We start from the raw sequence: 17,566 nt of genomic DNA on the forward strand, positions 1-17,566 counted from the left end.
ACCAGGTAGAGGACCTAGAGCGCAGGAACTACGGAGCGCTAATTCTGACCGTCGAAATTCAGCAGGCAGAAGACCTAGGGCGCAGTATCCAGGAGGTAATAATAATAACAACAATAATAATAATTCTTTATTTATTACAAATATGTTTGAAAATTTGAGGAAGTAAGGAGCAAGCAGGGGGGGGGGGGGTTTGGCAGTAGTAGTAGAAACACCCGCATTCGCACGAGGGACAAGGGAAACTGCCGAAAACCTTGTCCAGGTGTAGCCGGACCCGAGTCCAAAGCACCGACCAGCAACTCGGCGTCTGAACGGCGTGACCCGTCTTCTTACATTTTTGCAAGTTGCCGTTCAGGACCGAATTGACAGGCAGGGGATTTGAACCCGAGTCCTCCCGCTCCGCAGTCACGAGTGCTAGCACCTGAGTTACTACGGTCGGCGAGAACCTAATGCTCGAAATCTGCGGAGCGCGATGCTCGTATGTTCTCTCTACTGCGCGTTCATTTCCGGTCTGTGGAATTCGGCCGAATGATTTTCGTCGTCGACGATTACGATCGGTGACGTCAAGAGAGAAAAAATGTTGGTGACGTCAAAATTTGATATGATGATAAGATCAGATGTGTGATACGACGATGCATGATGTATGATAATGATATGATGTATGACGTACGATATAATATGATGATATGATATGATGATTCTCTAAAATCCAGCAAAAAAAAATCACCTCTATGTGTTTCTTCCATATATGTGCGGATGATTGCATTCATATCGGTTGAACTGCTAATCTGTAACACTGTAAATCGATTGTACTGTTACAGAACTGATAGATGTGGTCTACATATCATGTAGAGTTGCACAAAAATGCTGTACAGCGATAGATGGTCGTTGTATGGTGGATACAAGAAACAATAACGTTAAAGTTTTCAAGGTATTTTCCTAAAAAGGCCCGCCAAGTACAACTAACCTCAAATTTTTCATTTCGTACTTAATTCTGTAGTTTTAGTATTGATTTCTTATTTTTGCGAAAAAGTTATGTACTTGGTTGTTTAATTTATGTAAGGATTTTGATTTGACTATTTTTTTTTTTTTTTTTATATGAAGTCTATCGTTGCTGGTACTTGTTTTAATGTACATTGTCATTTTGGTGGTTTCTTTAAGGTGGTGGCTCCTAAAATCTATAAATGTATAAAACTTGGGGTAATATTTTCGCCATGGAGTTTAGCGAGCATCTCTTCGCGGCACACGATAGTGCGTCGGCTCGCGCGCGTTCTTGTTTTTTTTTTTTTTTTTTCCTTTAACGAACTTAGCGAGATCGGCGGCAACAGATTTTGGTATTTCCACATGCTCTCATACATTCCCGCAAGGCTTTCGTTCCGTTCGGGAATCGGCCACTTCGCGCACTCTCTACTCTCTAAATGCGAATCAATTACAAGTACACCACTGGAGAAAATAAGTGTATATACATGCAGTGGAAAACAGTGAGGTATCAGTGATAAGTCACTGCAACGTCAGTGTCTATGCACTGTTTTTTTTCCAGTGGTATACTTATAACTGGGAATCACTGCATTTTCACTGATTCAAATTTAGAGAGTACTGTACAAGGAGTCGAACTTGTAATGGAGGTATATTATAAAAATATTAATATTACCATAGAGTGATATTTATTCACATAATATATTCGGAGGTAAGTATATATTACGTATACTATACGTTATGTTTCCTGCGAGGAATGATATGTACGGTATTTAGTCTCGGATATTTCGAGGCATTGGAACATGGTCTTCAATAAATATATATTTATATATAGGTATTACATATATTATATCTCTACACGAGCTTTTCTCCTGCAACTATCATACATTTTCCGGTCTCGTTCAGTCCAATTTTTCCACACCAGTAGTGTATTATACATCACTTACATTTATTATACCTGATTATTTCGCAGAAATCTCACATGGGCAATTTGCTGCAGAGTAAATCCCCCCAAATTTATGCAATTTCAGGATGCATCCTACCGAAATCTGCCTGCGAATTTCGGCAACTGAGAGAACATTTTACTGATAAACTTTTGTGTCGTTGTTGATAAAATTGGCCGACTCCTCACGCTCTACAATCTTGAACGATTTGAAAAGCGTCTATCGGTAATATGTATCCTGTATTGCATAATGCAAGCGGATTCACCGTATGTTAAACATGTCCACGGAACACTTCTACGAAATAACCCGGTACATTATCAATGCATCACTGCACTGCAGTGTTTTATTTACTTTCAACATTTTGTTTCGTTAGAATATAATGCTTATTAGTCGCAATAACGTTTAGAAGCGGGTAGGTACTTGTGCTTATTTCTTCTAACTTATATCGCTCCTGTTGGGTTGTGTTAAGAGTTCCGAAGGGTTCGTTCGAAGTGTCGTGGTTTCTTTCTTTCTTTTTTTATTCACTAGTGTGCATTGAGAACAAGATACACCTCGGTATTCATTCTTAACGCAGCCCAGTCGGTGACGTGGACGTATATGACATACGGTATATGTGTTTTTTCTTAGTTTAAATACTGCTGTTGCGTTGAAACGTTAGTGCACATATTATTCTAACGATAAGATGTAGCACGAATAATTCGTTTTTAATTCATTTAATTTGCGTTTCGTTTGAGAAAGTATAGTGAAGTTATACGATCAGTGCAATATACGTTGTAAACATCCTTCGTTGGAATGATTAGTCGTGAATCCTCTTACCGACGATGGCTTGGAGATCAGATTTCCACACTGAGTCGTTTAATTGTAAAACAATTGAGTATGTGACAGCTAAATATAATTTGACCTAACAGTAGTTGGCGTTTTGCAAAATGAACGGTAGGATTTTGGTGTATATTCAATACCGCCTGTCAAATGTAAGTATAATGGACTATAAAAATAACACTCATCCTCTGCGTAGATTACTATGTTAAGAATTAAGACGAGAGAAAAAAATATATAAATCAACCGACAATAAGTTATTTGCAACTGCTAGCTATATTGAGATGCATAGCCACGTACTTTTTTAAAATGCGCGTCTGTGTACATGGCGTGTTTATGCTTGTGTGGTACCGCAGTAAAATATCAGAATTATTCATTATGCATCTGTATGTTGTACGGAGCTTCGCAAAGCATTTAAATTAAAGCTGAACACTAACTGTATGGTTGTCGCATAAAAATAAATCACACAATACGCAGAGTGGCTTATACGCATATGTGTACGATGGCGTGCGACTGTCTGCAGGTATACATAGGTATATATATATATATTAGAGTGTTTCAAAAAAAATAAAAAAATGCTGGATTTTTCTTAACGCTACCCGATAAAATGCCTGTTTGGGAAAAATCAATTGCGGCAGTTCTCACGCATAAGCTACGTGGCTCACATTTTAAGAGGCTTTTTTTAGGTCCCAAACAGGCATTTTATCGGTTAGCGTTAAGAAAACTCCGAAATTTTTTTTCTTGAAACACTCTAATAAATATATATAATAATATTACTTATATATAATATGGAAAATATGGAAACGAGACCCGTATAAATAATGTGGTATAATACTAATGAAAAGGTGTACATATGCATACGATGATACCCATTTTTGGTCGACACGACTGTTTCGGGACAGGTGAATTTTGTGAACTGACGCGGGAATATAGCCAATCAAGGTGTTGATTTTGAGTAACGGACGATAGCGAAACGCAACCAAGTTTCTTACACTTTTTCAGTTTCACTATATTTAATATACCAGATGTGAACGAACGCAAGAGTGCCATTTATATGCTGTAGCGGGTTCAATTTTTAAATCTGTGGTCGTAGCTGGAAAAGCAGATCCACCACAGCTTCGTCGGCCAAAGTTGATGTGTCGCCAACGTTTTTGTCACCGACAGCTATTTTTCGTAATATACGCCGCATTATTTTTCCCGATCGCGTTTTCGGCAGGCCAGGGGCATGCTGAATAACATCCGGTTGAGCGAAGGGGCCTATCCTTTCTCGTACTGAAACGTAGAAAGAGACAAAATTAAAAACCAGTTGGATGCTCGGGCTACAAGAAAAAATCTGAAAAACGTAGATCATGCATCAAGGAGGCAAATTAGGTCTTTTTACGACAACCGGGCCGAAGGCGAATACACCAGTCTGTTGAAAAATATTTCATTTCGGCTGTATGGAATTTTTTTGGGTAATCGTATGTTTTCCAAAAATTACTTTTATTTCCCTTCATCACGTACAGCGTTCTTGTAAAATGCAAGGTGTTTGCACAAAATAAGCATAACAATAACGAAAAACCCACCACTTCATTACAATGAACTAAACATTGTTTCTTATAAAATTGAACAAACAGTTTCTTCATGAATTGTACTCAACGTTCCACGTTCATTTTTTTTTTTTTCGGCCAATAAACCTTTTCTTCTTCTCTTTGATATATCCCTGAACTCGCTACCGCTTTCCATTTCCTGTTTTCCTGCTTCTATTTATTCTTGAGTTTCGCTCTAATACATATTGAATGCAAGTAAGAAGTCAGGTTCACACAGGATTTTTAAAATTAAGAACGGGATACCAGATTTCGAATTAAACGTGAGTTTCGCACTAAATGAAACTACAAACACGAGTCGAAGAAAAATCTTGACGTGATGGAATTCTTTGAGTATCTATCGCGGCTTCAGTGAGTAAAAATCTATAAGAAACAATATAAAATACCTGTGCAGTTTTGTGGTTGCAGACCTGTGATATCGAAAATACACGAGGCTTAAGTAGACTTTGCTTTAAAGTTTTTCTTCTTTTCGTACTGTTGCAGAAACGATTACTTTTACTGCGGAACACGAAGGCAAAGAACACACGTAAACTGTACTTGCGTTAGATGAAGAATCATAATGATCGAATATCGAATTATTTTTGGGAAAATTCACGTATATCACATCTATACAATTATCCGTAGAGTGACGAGTGAGAATGGTACGCACCTTTGATCTTCAATTCATCCTGCAGCTTTCGGTCAAACGGCGCGTCCTGGTTCGGCGTAATGAAGCAGTAAAGACATTGGCCCTTGACCGGGTGTGGTCTGCTCACCACAGCTGCTTCAGCGACTGCTTCGTGCTCGCTCAAGACACTCTCAACTTCGGCAGTGGACATCAAGTGCCCGGAAACATTCAACATGTCGTCTACGCGGCCTGTCACCCACAAGTAACCATCGGCGTCTCGCTTCGCACCTGTGGGCATATTTCAGGGATCGTCATTTTCAGCATACGCTTTTATCGATATGGAGTAATGTTGGGGGAAGGGCCACGACCGTCTGATAAGTAACCTTCGTTGAAGGCCGAAAACTCTAAGATTCCAAACTTCCTGATTCGTCAATAAAATTTCTTTTACACGGAAATAACACCGGTTAACACGAATTTTGAGTGTGGTTTCTAGATGTCAAATTTTGATCACTTCCATGTAACTAATCTGTGAAAAAATAGTTTCAATAGATAAAGTTTGCTTTTGCAGAAATCAGAACGATATTTCGGATTTTAAGAAAAATTACCTACGTTTTCAAACATTTATTCTAAATAAAACTTAAATAAACTTCAGTTTTGCATTTAAATCACTTTTATTCAATAATAATAATTAATAATAAACTAGAAATGTAAAAGAATTGATAAACAATGTTTAAAAATGATTATGTTTCGTACTTTTTCTATTTTCGTATGGACTTTCTTGTATCAAACCTGAAACTTAATTTCCCATCATGCTCTCGTTATGCCGCCCCTGATAACGTTAATAAGGATAGAGTTCATCACGTCTTGGTGAAAACGTTTTTCTTTCTCTTCTGAGTAGGCACCCATATTAGCTATCAACCAAAAACTTCGACACTTGTTTATCAACGTAAAAAAGGCGAAAACAAACTTTATGCGTAATAACTAAAGGTTGTGGTTATTATTCGCCGGATAGAATCGAAATCTATTTATTTCAAAAGAAATTCAGAAAAAGACAATTGTTTTTTGCCTACCTGCGTAATCATGCGAGATCATTGATCTCTGTTAGGTACATGTATAAGTAGATCAGTGTATACGAGACGCGACGCAATGCGAAACAAAACAGTCCAGCTTCTTCACGAAGCTGTATCTAATATGCCATGAAGAGCATGGGGTGATTATAAAAAAATATGTCCGCGTGACACGTTCAAAATTTCATCGTTTCAACCTTTGGGTAACTTCTTTCCACCATTTAAAGATTTAGACAGTTTGAGGGACAAGCAGACATACTCAATGAATTATTGTAGCTTACGCATGGTCGGTATACGAGGTTAATCCGCGAGAGAGCGATGCCTATCCAGAAATTGAAAGCCCGACAAATATTCGACTCTCGCGGCGACCCAACACTCGAAGTTGATCTCGTGACCGATATTGGACTTCTGCGATCCTCCGTCCCCTGTGTTTTCTCGCCTAACCCAAACGAAGCTACCGAACTACGGGACAACAACGAAGCCTCGTACAATGGGCGATCGGTGTTCAAAGCGGTTGAAATCGTCAACAACATCATAGCTCCGGAGCTTCTTCGGTCGAAGCTTGAAGTTTGTCAGCAGCGCGAAATTGATAATCTTATGACAAGCCTCGACGGAACTGATAACAAGTCAAGGCTCGGAGCAAATGCAATTCTGGCCGTCTCTGTCGCCTGCTGCAAAGGCGGCGCGGCAAAAAGGGGTCTCCCGCTTTACAGATATATTGCCGAATTGTCAGAAAACCCGGAAATAATTATTCCCGTACCAGCATTCAATGTAATCAGCGGCGGAAAATATGCTGGAAATTCTCTTGCCTGTCAAGAATTCATGATCCTACCTACAGGTATACATATACAATTATACGTCGCATGATACATTAAGAGCAGCGACATTAGTAACAAGAATAATAATAATCGTAACGATGATGATGATGACGACGACGACGACGCAGCTAACGAATAAACACACCGCGTATAGAGTACCTACGTATAATGTGTGTGTTCACGTGCAGATATGAATCGGGTAGAACCTAAATTTAATCTTTGCGTTGCACGAGGAATCGAATCGGGACAGTATTTCATTTATCCTTCGTTTCGCAAGGTGCGGAGAGTTTTGCCGATGCGATGAAAATGGGCACCGAAGTATTCCGCGTCATGGAGCGAAAACTTGCCGAACAACAAGATGCGAAACTACCGTTACCGGTAGGCGACGAAGGTAGCTTTACGCCCGAATTAGAAGACGACAAGGAAGCCTTGTCTGTAATAGACGAGGCGATCAAAACGGCGGGCTACGATGGAAAGATCAAAATTGCTCTAGATATGTCAGCCTCAACATTTTGCAAGGATGGTAGGTAGCACTTTGAAAATTTTTCACAACTGTTAGTAACACTGTCTACTGACAAGGAAGGTTTCCCAGGTCGCTCTCTCTGATTTGATTTCTTTTGTATAATCTTATAGTAGAATAAAAATTAAGCGACGCGAATTTTTTTTCAACTGCCATTAAACACTTTGAAGGAGGTGAAACCACTCTTCAAAGTAAGGCATGTCAGGTGTCGATTGGGGTTGTTTTTTTTAAATTTATTCGTAGTTTTTTTATTGAGAAAATTGCATTTTTTATATCCTGTTATTAGAAAACTTTTCCAGCTGGATTCGTTGAAAAATATTGTGTTCCTGTGGGTGAAACTGCCAAATCGCCCCTTGACATGCCTTACTTTGGAGAGTGGTTTCGCCCTGTTAAAGTGTTTAACGGCTGATAAAAAAAAACAAAAAAAAAAAATTACGTGTCGCTTTGTCTTTAGTCTACTATAACATATTACAATAGAAATCAAGTAGGAGATGTCGACCTGGGATACCTTCCTTGTGAGGCCAACGATGAAACCACACTCAAAATACCTTAAGGTAATTCACAGAGTTCATGCTGACGAGTAGACAAATGTTATTGATATCCAATGTGCGATTATTGCGTATGGAATTAATTAGAAAAGTTCTGATTCAAGCGTATGAACTGCCTTAATTGAACAGTGTAGGACGTTCCCTGGGTAATGATAATTCTGTGTAGGATTGAGCGTGGCAAAAAAAGGCTTCTCCAGAAACTAACGGCTTGTTTTTTCCGTTGCCTGCCGGAAGGCGAGTAGTGTGATTCGTTACCATGTCTTCGATATTTGTATACTTCGATTTTTGGATTTTCACAACTTATTAAACGGGAATCGCAGTCAGGATGATGAGAATCATATAACTTCTCGCTGAGTTACTTTCACATTGCTGTAAATAACATATGCACATATGCACATTATATGCATCAGGGCAGTACGATTTATCCTTCAAAAGCGAAGATTCCGACCCGAACGATTATATTGCGGCGGAAGAGCTCCGCGATCAGTATTTGGAATACATGAATGAGTTTCCAGCGATCGTATCGATAGAGGATCCATTTGATTTGGAGGATTGGGACGGGTGGCCGATGCTGAGCGATCAGTCAATTCAAATTGTCGCCGACGATTTAACGGCAATGAACATCGAACGTATAGAGGAAGCGATTGAGAAACAAACCGCGAACTGTCTACTGATCAGGTTACCTCAGATTGGAACTGTTACGGAGGCAATAAATTGTAATCGATTGGCGAGGACCAGTGGCTGGAGTTGTTTGATGTCGGGAGGTTACGGAGAAACTGAAGATACTTTTGTAGCGGATATGGCCGTCGGCATTTCCGCGGGTCAGTTTAAGGCCGGGGCTCCCTGTCGGAGTGACAGAATAGCGAAATACAATCAAATTTTGAGGATTGAAGAAGAGTTGGGGAAAGATGCCAAATATGCCGGCAACAATTTCAGGTATCCGTTCAGCAAATACAAATAGCTATAGATGGAGATGAATCAAAATTGTACGCAACGAATAAACATTGAATTTATGATCATAAGCGATGGTTGTATTGACTTCTAATCCAACAGCTGAATGCTGTTGAATTGTGGTGAAACGAACGGTAGCCAAGTCACCAATCATTCTCCGTTTTTGTATGTATTTTCATCACCAAAGATATCAATGCACGAGTAATCATAATATGTCAAGTAGTATAAATTTTTCCCTCTTACCGTCTCCTGTACAGTAATAGCCATGAAATTTGGAGAAATACGTTGACTGAAATCTTTCGTGATTTCCAAACAATGTCCTCATCATACCCGGCCACGGCTTGCTGAAGACCAGAAAACCTTCACCTTCGCCGTTGATCACGGTACCATCTTCGTCTAGAAGTTCTGGTGAAACGCCAAAGAATGGAAACGTCTGGAAAATGTATATTTTATCCGTAAATAATTTCACACACGGAAGACACATAAGAGGACAAATTTTTTTAGATGCACGTATTGGAAGAATCCAATTCTGCATAATGTTTCCTTTTGCCACTCCTACAGTACAGATAATCGATGGAAGGAAAATTTATTTCTAGTAATTACTTGGGGCATTTTATTTAGAAGAACACGCAGTATGTAAACGAAAACTTGCCAATAGATGGTGTTCGTCGTTATTGTGGTACGTCCATTGGCACCGGTAGAGAGGTGAGGCTCCTTCTAGATACAGATATAGATAGCGACATCTTATCGACATTTTTAAACGCATCACAGCTCAGAAACAAACCCTTTTTGTCGGGTCGGGGTTATCTCCACTCTGGTTAACTTTCTTGATTATTGGAAAAAATCCACAACATTTTTTCCAAGTTGGTGAGGTTAATCAGAGTAGAGATAACCCCCACCCGGAAAAAGGGTTTGTGTCTGAAATGTGAAGCGGTTAAAAATGTCGATAAAATGTCGGTACCGGGATCTACATCTAGAACCAGCCTTACTTCTCTACTGGGACTTGACTCACAAGCAGGTGCTCGTCTAAAATCCCTGCGGCTGATTAAAATGCTGTCATTTCTACGCGTTGACAATGATTGTAGTACGCATAACATAGCAATGGTGATGGTGCAGGAACTTGTGGTGCGCTAATTATCTCATCCGACAATGTATGAGCAAATGATTGTGATTACGTTTAGGCAACTTTTCGCGATTTATTAGGCGTCTCGATGGGCGAAAAAGTATTCAAATTGACGTCTTACTTACTCAATTTCACGTCCGTTACGTACGCGCACTACCACTCGTCCACATAAGGTACAGCTTTTTCTATTTGCGTTACGTTTGCTTACATACCAATTGACACGTCGAATCCCTGAACTAAGTCAATATGGGCATAATTGCAATAGACACCAATTTGCACATCTCTTCCCCTTCCATCGCGGTAATGGGTAAGGGTGGTTGAGTTGGCTTACCGCGGATCCGGGTTTCATGGGTGTCGCCCCTGGGAGTGGCGTGATTACGTGACCGCCAGTTTCGGTCTGGAAGAATGTGTCGGCGATACTGCATTTGCCACGACCGACGACGTTGTAATACCACAGCCATGCTTCGGAGTTAATGGGCTCTCCTACCGATCCGAGGACCTGAATTGTTAATAACTTAGATTCCAACAAAACATTAACTTTTTGGGATTATTCCTAGTCTCGAGATTTTCCCTCTATCGATAGGTATAAAGAATCTACAGTCCATGGTACTCATAAAAAAACGTTTTATCCGAAAAGCAATTATACATTACCTTTAAAGTCGTAAGATCATGTCTCTTTGGCAAATCATCTCCAAACTTCATGAGTGATCTCACGACGGTCGGTGCTGTGTAGAATTGCGTGACCTTATATTTATCCACTATTGACCAGTATCTGTCATTGTCCGGATAAAACGGTGTCCCTTCAAACTGTAATTAGATGCGCAATAAACTATTCTCACTTTTTGACAGTAATAGCGAGCGTACAATGATTATAAAAGTACATTATCGGGATTTCTAATAGCTCGAATTACGGTACTTTTATCTGACACATTTTGCATCCAAGCAACTGTGACCTGGCAAACGCCTGGCAAGATGAGGCTATTGTAGACTCTAGATTATTTTACTTCCAGTGGGTGTTTTGATTTCAGGGACCGAATAAAACACTATCGCTGTACTTGGGTGCAGAAGGTATCAAACCCTGCAACAAGGTTTTCCACGTCCCGGTACGTTTAGGGCAGGAGTTTTCTTGCCGAGTGAACCGTAAAACAATTGACTTCGGATCGATTGTTGAGATTCGGATTACATGTAAAGCACAAGTTTTTATGTTTGTTATACCTTACCAGGACAGAGGTGGCGCCATTCGCTAATGGACCGTAGACAACGTAAGTATGACCTGTGATCCATCCGATGTCAGCTGTACACCAATACACGTCGCCCGGATGATAATCGAAAACATATTTGAACGACGTGGCGGCATAAATGAGATATCCGGCTGTAGTGTGGAGAACTCCTTTTGGTTTCCCCGTCGAGCCGCTGCGGTAAAAGAGACGTTGTTGAAGACAATAATACCCGGGAATTACCGGACATCGGGTACATACGTCCAAGAAATTTATCCGCGCATTTAACGCATTTTAATGACGGTTACCATAGATGAGACATGCGATACGATAAAATCATTTGTACCTAGTGTATAATATAAACAAAGGATCTTCAGCAGCCATCCATACTGGGTAACAGCGAGAGTCAACGTCTTCCATCTCTTCATGCCACCAAAAATCTCGATCCTCTACCCAAGCAACCTCAAAATCGTCGGATCGCGGGTTATTTTTTTGCGTACCATTCGTAGATCCATTTGTACCATTTACGCTGACACCTTCTATTGCCAATGAAAGAAACAAGGAGAAAAACCCGTATATCCCCATCACGTGATTTTCACTCGGAGAGTGTGATAATCTTACCCCTGGATTCTGATTTAGTCATAGTGTTGCTGAGCCTTCGAAGATGAGATACCACTATACAGCTTTCTACCTGGTGTCCGTTATTTTTTGCCTTTTCCAAAGCGTCGTCGCATATACGTTTCAGATTCAGGAGCTTTTCACCACGCCATACGCCGTCCGCAGTTATGAGGACTTTTGATTTTGAATCGAGAATTCGTTCTGCCAGTGAATCCGACGAGTATCCTGCAAACTATTCGCAAGGAAAAATTAGACAGAGCATATACGACATATTTATCAGTTCACTGCTTAGTGTATTACATCATACTTTTTATACAAGTCGATAGCACACGGCGTGCTGCAGGCTAACGATAAACCACAACTTGTAGTTGCGACGTTAACTTGGCTATCAAGTCACCAAACATTTTTGGTACTAACCGCGTCATACGCATACATTTGCAAGATCAAAAATTACACCCGATAAAATTGCAAAAACTTACCACAATGTTGTGAGTGGCGCCTATTCTCGTGCACGCAAGCATGGCTATGGGTAATTCGAGAATCATTGGCATATAAATTGCTACGCAGTCGCCTTTGGCTACACCTTTCGATTTCAAGACATTGGCAAATCTGCAGACCTCTTCAAGCAGTTTTCTGTACGTAAGCCGAGAGTAGTCATCTGGATGATTACCTTCCCTGTACAGATAAACCGGACACATTATTCTTCGTTAGTAACGTTCCGCCCTCGAGTATTTAACGAAAAGTCGACTCTTCGATTGAGACCCTACGACCAATGTTATCTTAAAGTCAGATGTAACAAGCGTGCAACGAGAAATCTGGCCATGCCGTATGCAGAGGTTCTTCTGTAATTCACACCAGATTTAACTATCGTCGTATTACGCGAATTATCATTACCGTATTCGAGGCTTCTTCCGATTGCGATTGCTTAACGTGCCGATACCTGCTATAGTTTCATAGTATAAATGGCATTGGACGAGAAATTCAGATCGTTTATACTTCAGCTATCGCACAGATACGTGCTGCTCCAAATATTTGCCATGGAACGATTTAAACACGTGCAATTTGACATTTGACACGATGCGCGATATGTCATATCGTGTGTTCATTACACGCGGGTGAAGATTAAGTAACGCCTTGTCATTGCGGTTGAGAAGGGGGATAATTGGCGAAAAACGTGAATATCAACGTAAATCAATTCCTGGAAATACCTATATATACATACATGTACGTTGTATGTATATGCAACCGTGAAGACTGTCACTCTTGACGTAAGAGATTCCTCGATTGCATTAATTGGTATGTAAAATTTTCTTTAAACAGGTGTTTACTTACAAGTATGTACGTGAGTTATTTTAATTTCAGGATGACACCTTAATTTTTTTCGAACCACGGTTTGTCGGTCTGTTTCTTACGTATTAGTTGTAGCACATATTAATTATAAACGATTCGAATCCAGTTATTAATAAATGTATAAATAGTATAATTCAATCACCGTTAATGCTGTATAATAATTACAAAAATTGAATTGAATCGCTGACAATGAGTCTCTACAGTATAGGTGACTAGGCATCCTCTATGAGAAATTGTATGTTTTCAGTACTGATAAACATCTGTTTCCACGTAATTTATTACTAACAGTCAAGAGCTGTGTTTGACGGTCAGTTAACTGATGAATATGCAAGGGTTCTAGTTCAATGTAAAACCAACGTTCTGGATGGTGTTTTAAACGCAACTGACCGTATCCTCGCCAAAGTGACTCCGAAAAACTGTAAAGTAAACAGGTGCATCGGCACAATTTGCGACGGGTTAGCCCGGGGACTGTTTCCCGGATTTAAAGTGTCTTAGACCACGTTCTCTCTCTTTGAGTCTAATAAATAGTAAATAATAAAGTCGCTCAAAATTAGTGTACGAGTAGATGCAGGATGATGTAATTCGACAGATGGATACCGTGTCGTGAGGGAATGACCAATAATATAATCAGTTTAATTTGGTGGTGATGGACACGTGGACGTTGGCCAATCGAACTAGCGAATTTTAACCGTTCGACAGCAAAACGAGACAACTAGTTGCGCGAGTTTGGTTAAATATGTACATTGCACAAATTGGTGAATCGACGTAGAGTAATAAATTACAAGTTTCGGCATGAATACGAAATTTCAAGATCATGTTTGTAATCTTAAATGCATGTTATTGATATTCATGATATTCAATCATCGGCAATTTGGCCCAACGTTCATCGTTGTAAAGATTATATGCAGATTGTAACTACATTTCACATGTTTATCATGTGGGTAAAGTTCAACTTTTTTACTCGTAAACGTAACAAGAAATCAATAAACATTTTTGTAGATATTCGGCGTTACGTAATACAAGTTTCAAAAAAATCCGTCACGTGTCTTGCATGCATAGAAGCTACCGATTCGCATAAATTTATAGCGATAAGAATAAAAATAAAAAGAGAATCACTCTCGCATCACGCCATAGGCTATAATATGATATAATACCTTTATTAGAAATATACATACCTATAAGCTAATAACCATTCGAGCCATTTATATTCTTTATTATCGTGCAAACCTTGGGACAATAAGTTGGTCACCTTGTCTACACGTATTTACGGTACACATGTGATCGGACGATACCTTTCTCCCAAGTTTTCAGTTGTTACAGTATTATATCAAAGTCAAAATGTGAAAAATGACAAAGTTGAAAGTCTTCAACTATTGAGATAAATTCGTTACCAGGAAAGTTAATTTTAAAACTATTTAACCAGCCTGTTCGAGGGGTGCTTCCTGATTGGATTAATGAAAAGGTAACAACTCACCAATAAAAGGCAACCTTGTCGCCGTTTCCATTCTTTACGTTTCTGTCGAGAAGGTTGAAACTAATATTGGTGGAGGCACCTTCCATCCATTCGATGAATACGTCTCCTTTACTCACATCGAAATTGTACGAGCAAAATTTTCCCTCTTTTACCGGTGTCTCCCAGTGAAACTGTTTGGCCACCTGACCCCAAAACTTTTCGGGACTTTCAATCGATCTGCGAAACGTGAAATACATCAGATACTTGATAATTTTCTTACTCTTACTTGTTACGTACATGAAAGATGGTCGTTATCGTTAAGTCGCTGAAAAACATTGTTTACGTATTGGATAGGTGCATTCCTATAAATTTTGCGAAGCTAGGCAGAGTGATACATTGCGGTTAAGCGAGGCAATTTATAATAAATGGTAAATAGCACTTCGTGGCGATATGGGTGCAGGAGCGCCGCAAGGGTTCAGAGGTTATCTTTATTGTTACATACAAAACTACATATTATCTTTGCAGCTGATTAACGCGAATTGATTAATAAAGTGGCGATGCAGTGCAAGGAATTCAATACGCGGATTAATGCCATTCACCATCATCATCGAACGATTGTTTCCAATAACATTTACGAAGTAAACTAGTATCTCAAGTTTGAATTCATTTATCAAATAAAACATGATAAGAAAATTAAAAATGCATACCGCGCGATTCATACGTATTACACACGCGTAGGTTTTACCACCTATTTTAATAACCATACAAGTGCAGCACGTACATGCGGTTAATCGCGGTCACGTGCAGCTATTTAATTACGTCGGCTGAATACGAATTTCATGCACATGCACAAAATGGTACTCATTTTACGGACATGTGAAACTCGTCTGTCCATAGTTTCGTTTGGGATGAGTGATATAAAGTGTGATTGTATCGTCAGTTGTTTTCTTGTTTAAGTTGGATTGAATGAAATTATTACAAACATTAATTTTATATAGTGAAAAGAGAAGGCAATTCAAGCTATTCGACGATGTTTTGGGGTCGCTTTATTACGGGCTTACGTTTCCAGAAAATATCCGAGTTTGGCTTGGAAATAAAAAACACACCGTCATTTTTGACGTTGCATGTTCCAGCAGGATGACGGGTACGAGATGAATCTACGCCAAGGTTGTCGATCTCTGTGTAGGTCAGATTGCAATCCGGGAACATGATTCCTTGCTCGTATGCATATACATATATAATATGTAAGTTTGTACATATTCGCGTATTTACAACACCCTCGAAATGTATAGTTTTTCGTCGTTTTCGGACTACCAATTGAATCGATTGACGGTCCTAATACGTCATCGTGAATATCGATCAAGAGAAACACGGTCAGTAAATTTGGCGGAGCTAGTAAAGATGCATGAATTACGTATAACAATACCGAATGCGATTTGGTTAATTTTCATATGACTGTATGGGACAACAACCTATGCCTGTATAATCTTATTACATACGTGTGTAAATTGACGCAGGCTGTATTAGTTCAAACTCACTGTTCGTAAAATTCTTGATACTGTTTGAAGCTGCTGCAGTGCGAATTCGCAGCAACCGCCGCGTTCGGATGGTAAATTCTGTCAGCCATACTTATTTTTTGAATGTTTAGTCGTTCACCCTGACACCCCTGTACTCTCGTTGGACCAGCGAGGGTAGGATCTGCAACTGACACGGACCCTCGGAACACTTGTGTCAGTAGAAGTCACGCATGTACCGAAGAGAAATCGACCGTGTCGATACGTGACAGAGGCGGTTGGAGTACTGACTTCCTCCTCGAACGTTGGTTAACGAAATGCTGGTGCGCAACCCGCACTTGTCCTTCGGCTGGCAGTTAGTTCTCCAGGGCGCAGGTCGTCGGGGATCTGGGCGATGAGGGGCAGGGGCACTGCTATAGCCGGCGGTACCGCGATCGATACACGTGCTTTCCTCTTCGCGGTGGGACCAGGCCGCCGGTGCAACGGAAGGAACTGGGACTCAAACGCCGCTCGTACCTCGAGCGGAGCGACGACGCCGCGACGGTGTCAAGAGGCCGTAGAGCCGATGGCCATACGAGCTGCGACGCTTACTCGATCGTCATCGACTACGCACGACCTCGCCTCGTTGTCAGTTCGATTGCGTCGAATGACACGATATGTAATTCACCTGCTGTACGTATACATATATTAGGGTGGTTCGTTTGTTAAAGTAATTTTTTTTCTAAAGTGCCGGTCGAACGATTTGTGACAAATGATGAAAAAAAAAAATCCTCGTTAAACCTGGAGGATGTACGGCATTTTTGTTTTAGTACACATGTCACAAAAATTTTTCGAGTGGCACTTGAAGAAAAAAAAGTTAGAAAATGAACTACCCCTAGGCGGGATGTATCTGTGTAGAATAATGCAGCGGATCATTACGGAGAATATCATATTTGCCAGTTCCGGTTGAGTGAAGTAAATGCACCAGTGAATAAACGCTTCGAGAAATTCACCCAGCGAACGAACAACCATGGTGAATAATTCACTATATATACGTGTAAACTTTTCTCTGGTTTGTTCATTTATCGGTGCAGGCTGTTTATTCGCTGGTGCAGTTATACCCATATTCTTAGCAAAAATCGCCGGACAACTCTTTTAAGAAGACAAGAAAGAAAGTACGAGTAATTTTTGCTGCTGCCGAAAACTGATACCGATCTTCTCATGATATACTTGTCGGAGGTGATGCACCGACAAGCGAACGCAGTTGACTGAGGAAATGGTGGCCGTCAGAATTGGTTGTTGTGTCTGACCCCTGGTTCATGTGCCTGCCGGATGGAGTTGTATTGGGAAGTGAATTATCCGGTTAATTGTAGGACAAACAGCGAAGGTATAATATTCATAGCGGAACTTGGTACGCGCAATTCTCACGTCCTTCATACCGCTTGCCTTGCGAAATTACGAAAGCATAGTAAAATTGTGAAAA

General features: G+C 40.2%; 2 protein-coding genes across 4 annotated transcripts in view; one reads left to right on the forward strand and one right to left on the reverse strand.

Moving 5' to 3' along the window:
- LOC124297427 (acetyl-coenzyme A synthetase) overlaps positions 1-16,711 on the reverse strand; it is a 29,258-nt gene extending 12,547 nt beyond the window's left edge. Inside the window, exons 1-11 of one of the 3 annotated variants that reach the window (XR_006906609.1) lie at positions 16,129-16,704; positions 14,612-14,827; positions 12,267-12,462; positions 11,791-12,019; positions 11,516-11,708; positions 11,173-11,365; positions 10,604-10,759; positions 10,284-10,451; positions 9,073-9,262; positions 4,968-5,213; positions 1,815-4,004 (exon numbers count right to left, since the gene is read on the reverse strand). Coding sequence is in view for 1 of the 3 variants with exons in the window: in XM_046748439.1 (XP_046604395.1) it covers positions 3,808-4,004; positions 4,968-5,213; positions 9,073-9,262; positions 10,284-10,451; positions 10,604-10,759; positions 11,173-11,365; positions 11,516-11,708; positions 11,791-12,019; positions 12,267-12,462; positions 14,612-14,827; positions 16,129-16,217 (2,073 nt within the window). In the remaining 2 variants the exon portion in view is untranslated. Of the gene's footprint in view, positions 1-1,644; positions 4,005-4,967; positions 5,214-5,678; positions 5,837-9,072; positions 9,263-10,283; positions 10,452-10,603; positions 10,760-11,172; positions 11,366-11,515; positions 11,709-11,790; positions 12,020-12,266; positions 12,463-14,611; positions 14,828-16,128 lie in introns of those variants that run through there. The other 2 variants (XM_046748439.1, XR_006906610.1) reach the window with 2 other exon arrangements.
- On the forward strand, positions 6,311-6,891 carry LOC124297437 (enolase-like). Its single transcript, XM_046748479.1, has one exon. The coding sequence runs from the start codon at positions 6,311-6,313 to the stop codon at positions 6,857-6,859; it is 549 nt and encodes a 182-aa protein (XP_046604435.1). The 3' UTR covers positions 6,860-6,891.
- Positions 16,712-17,566: the final 855 nt, after the last annotated feature.

The sequence above is a fragment of the Neodiprion virginianus genome, chromosome 2 (assembly GCF_021901495.1).
Source record: "Neodiprion virginianus isolate iyNeoVirg1 chromosome 2, iyNeoVirg1.1, whole genome shotgun sequence".
In the NCBI taxonomy this organism is placed as follows: domain Eukaryota; kingdom Metazoa; phylum Arthropoda; class Insecta; order Hymenoptera; family Diprionidae; genus Neodiprion; species Neodiprion virginianus.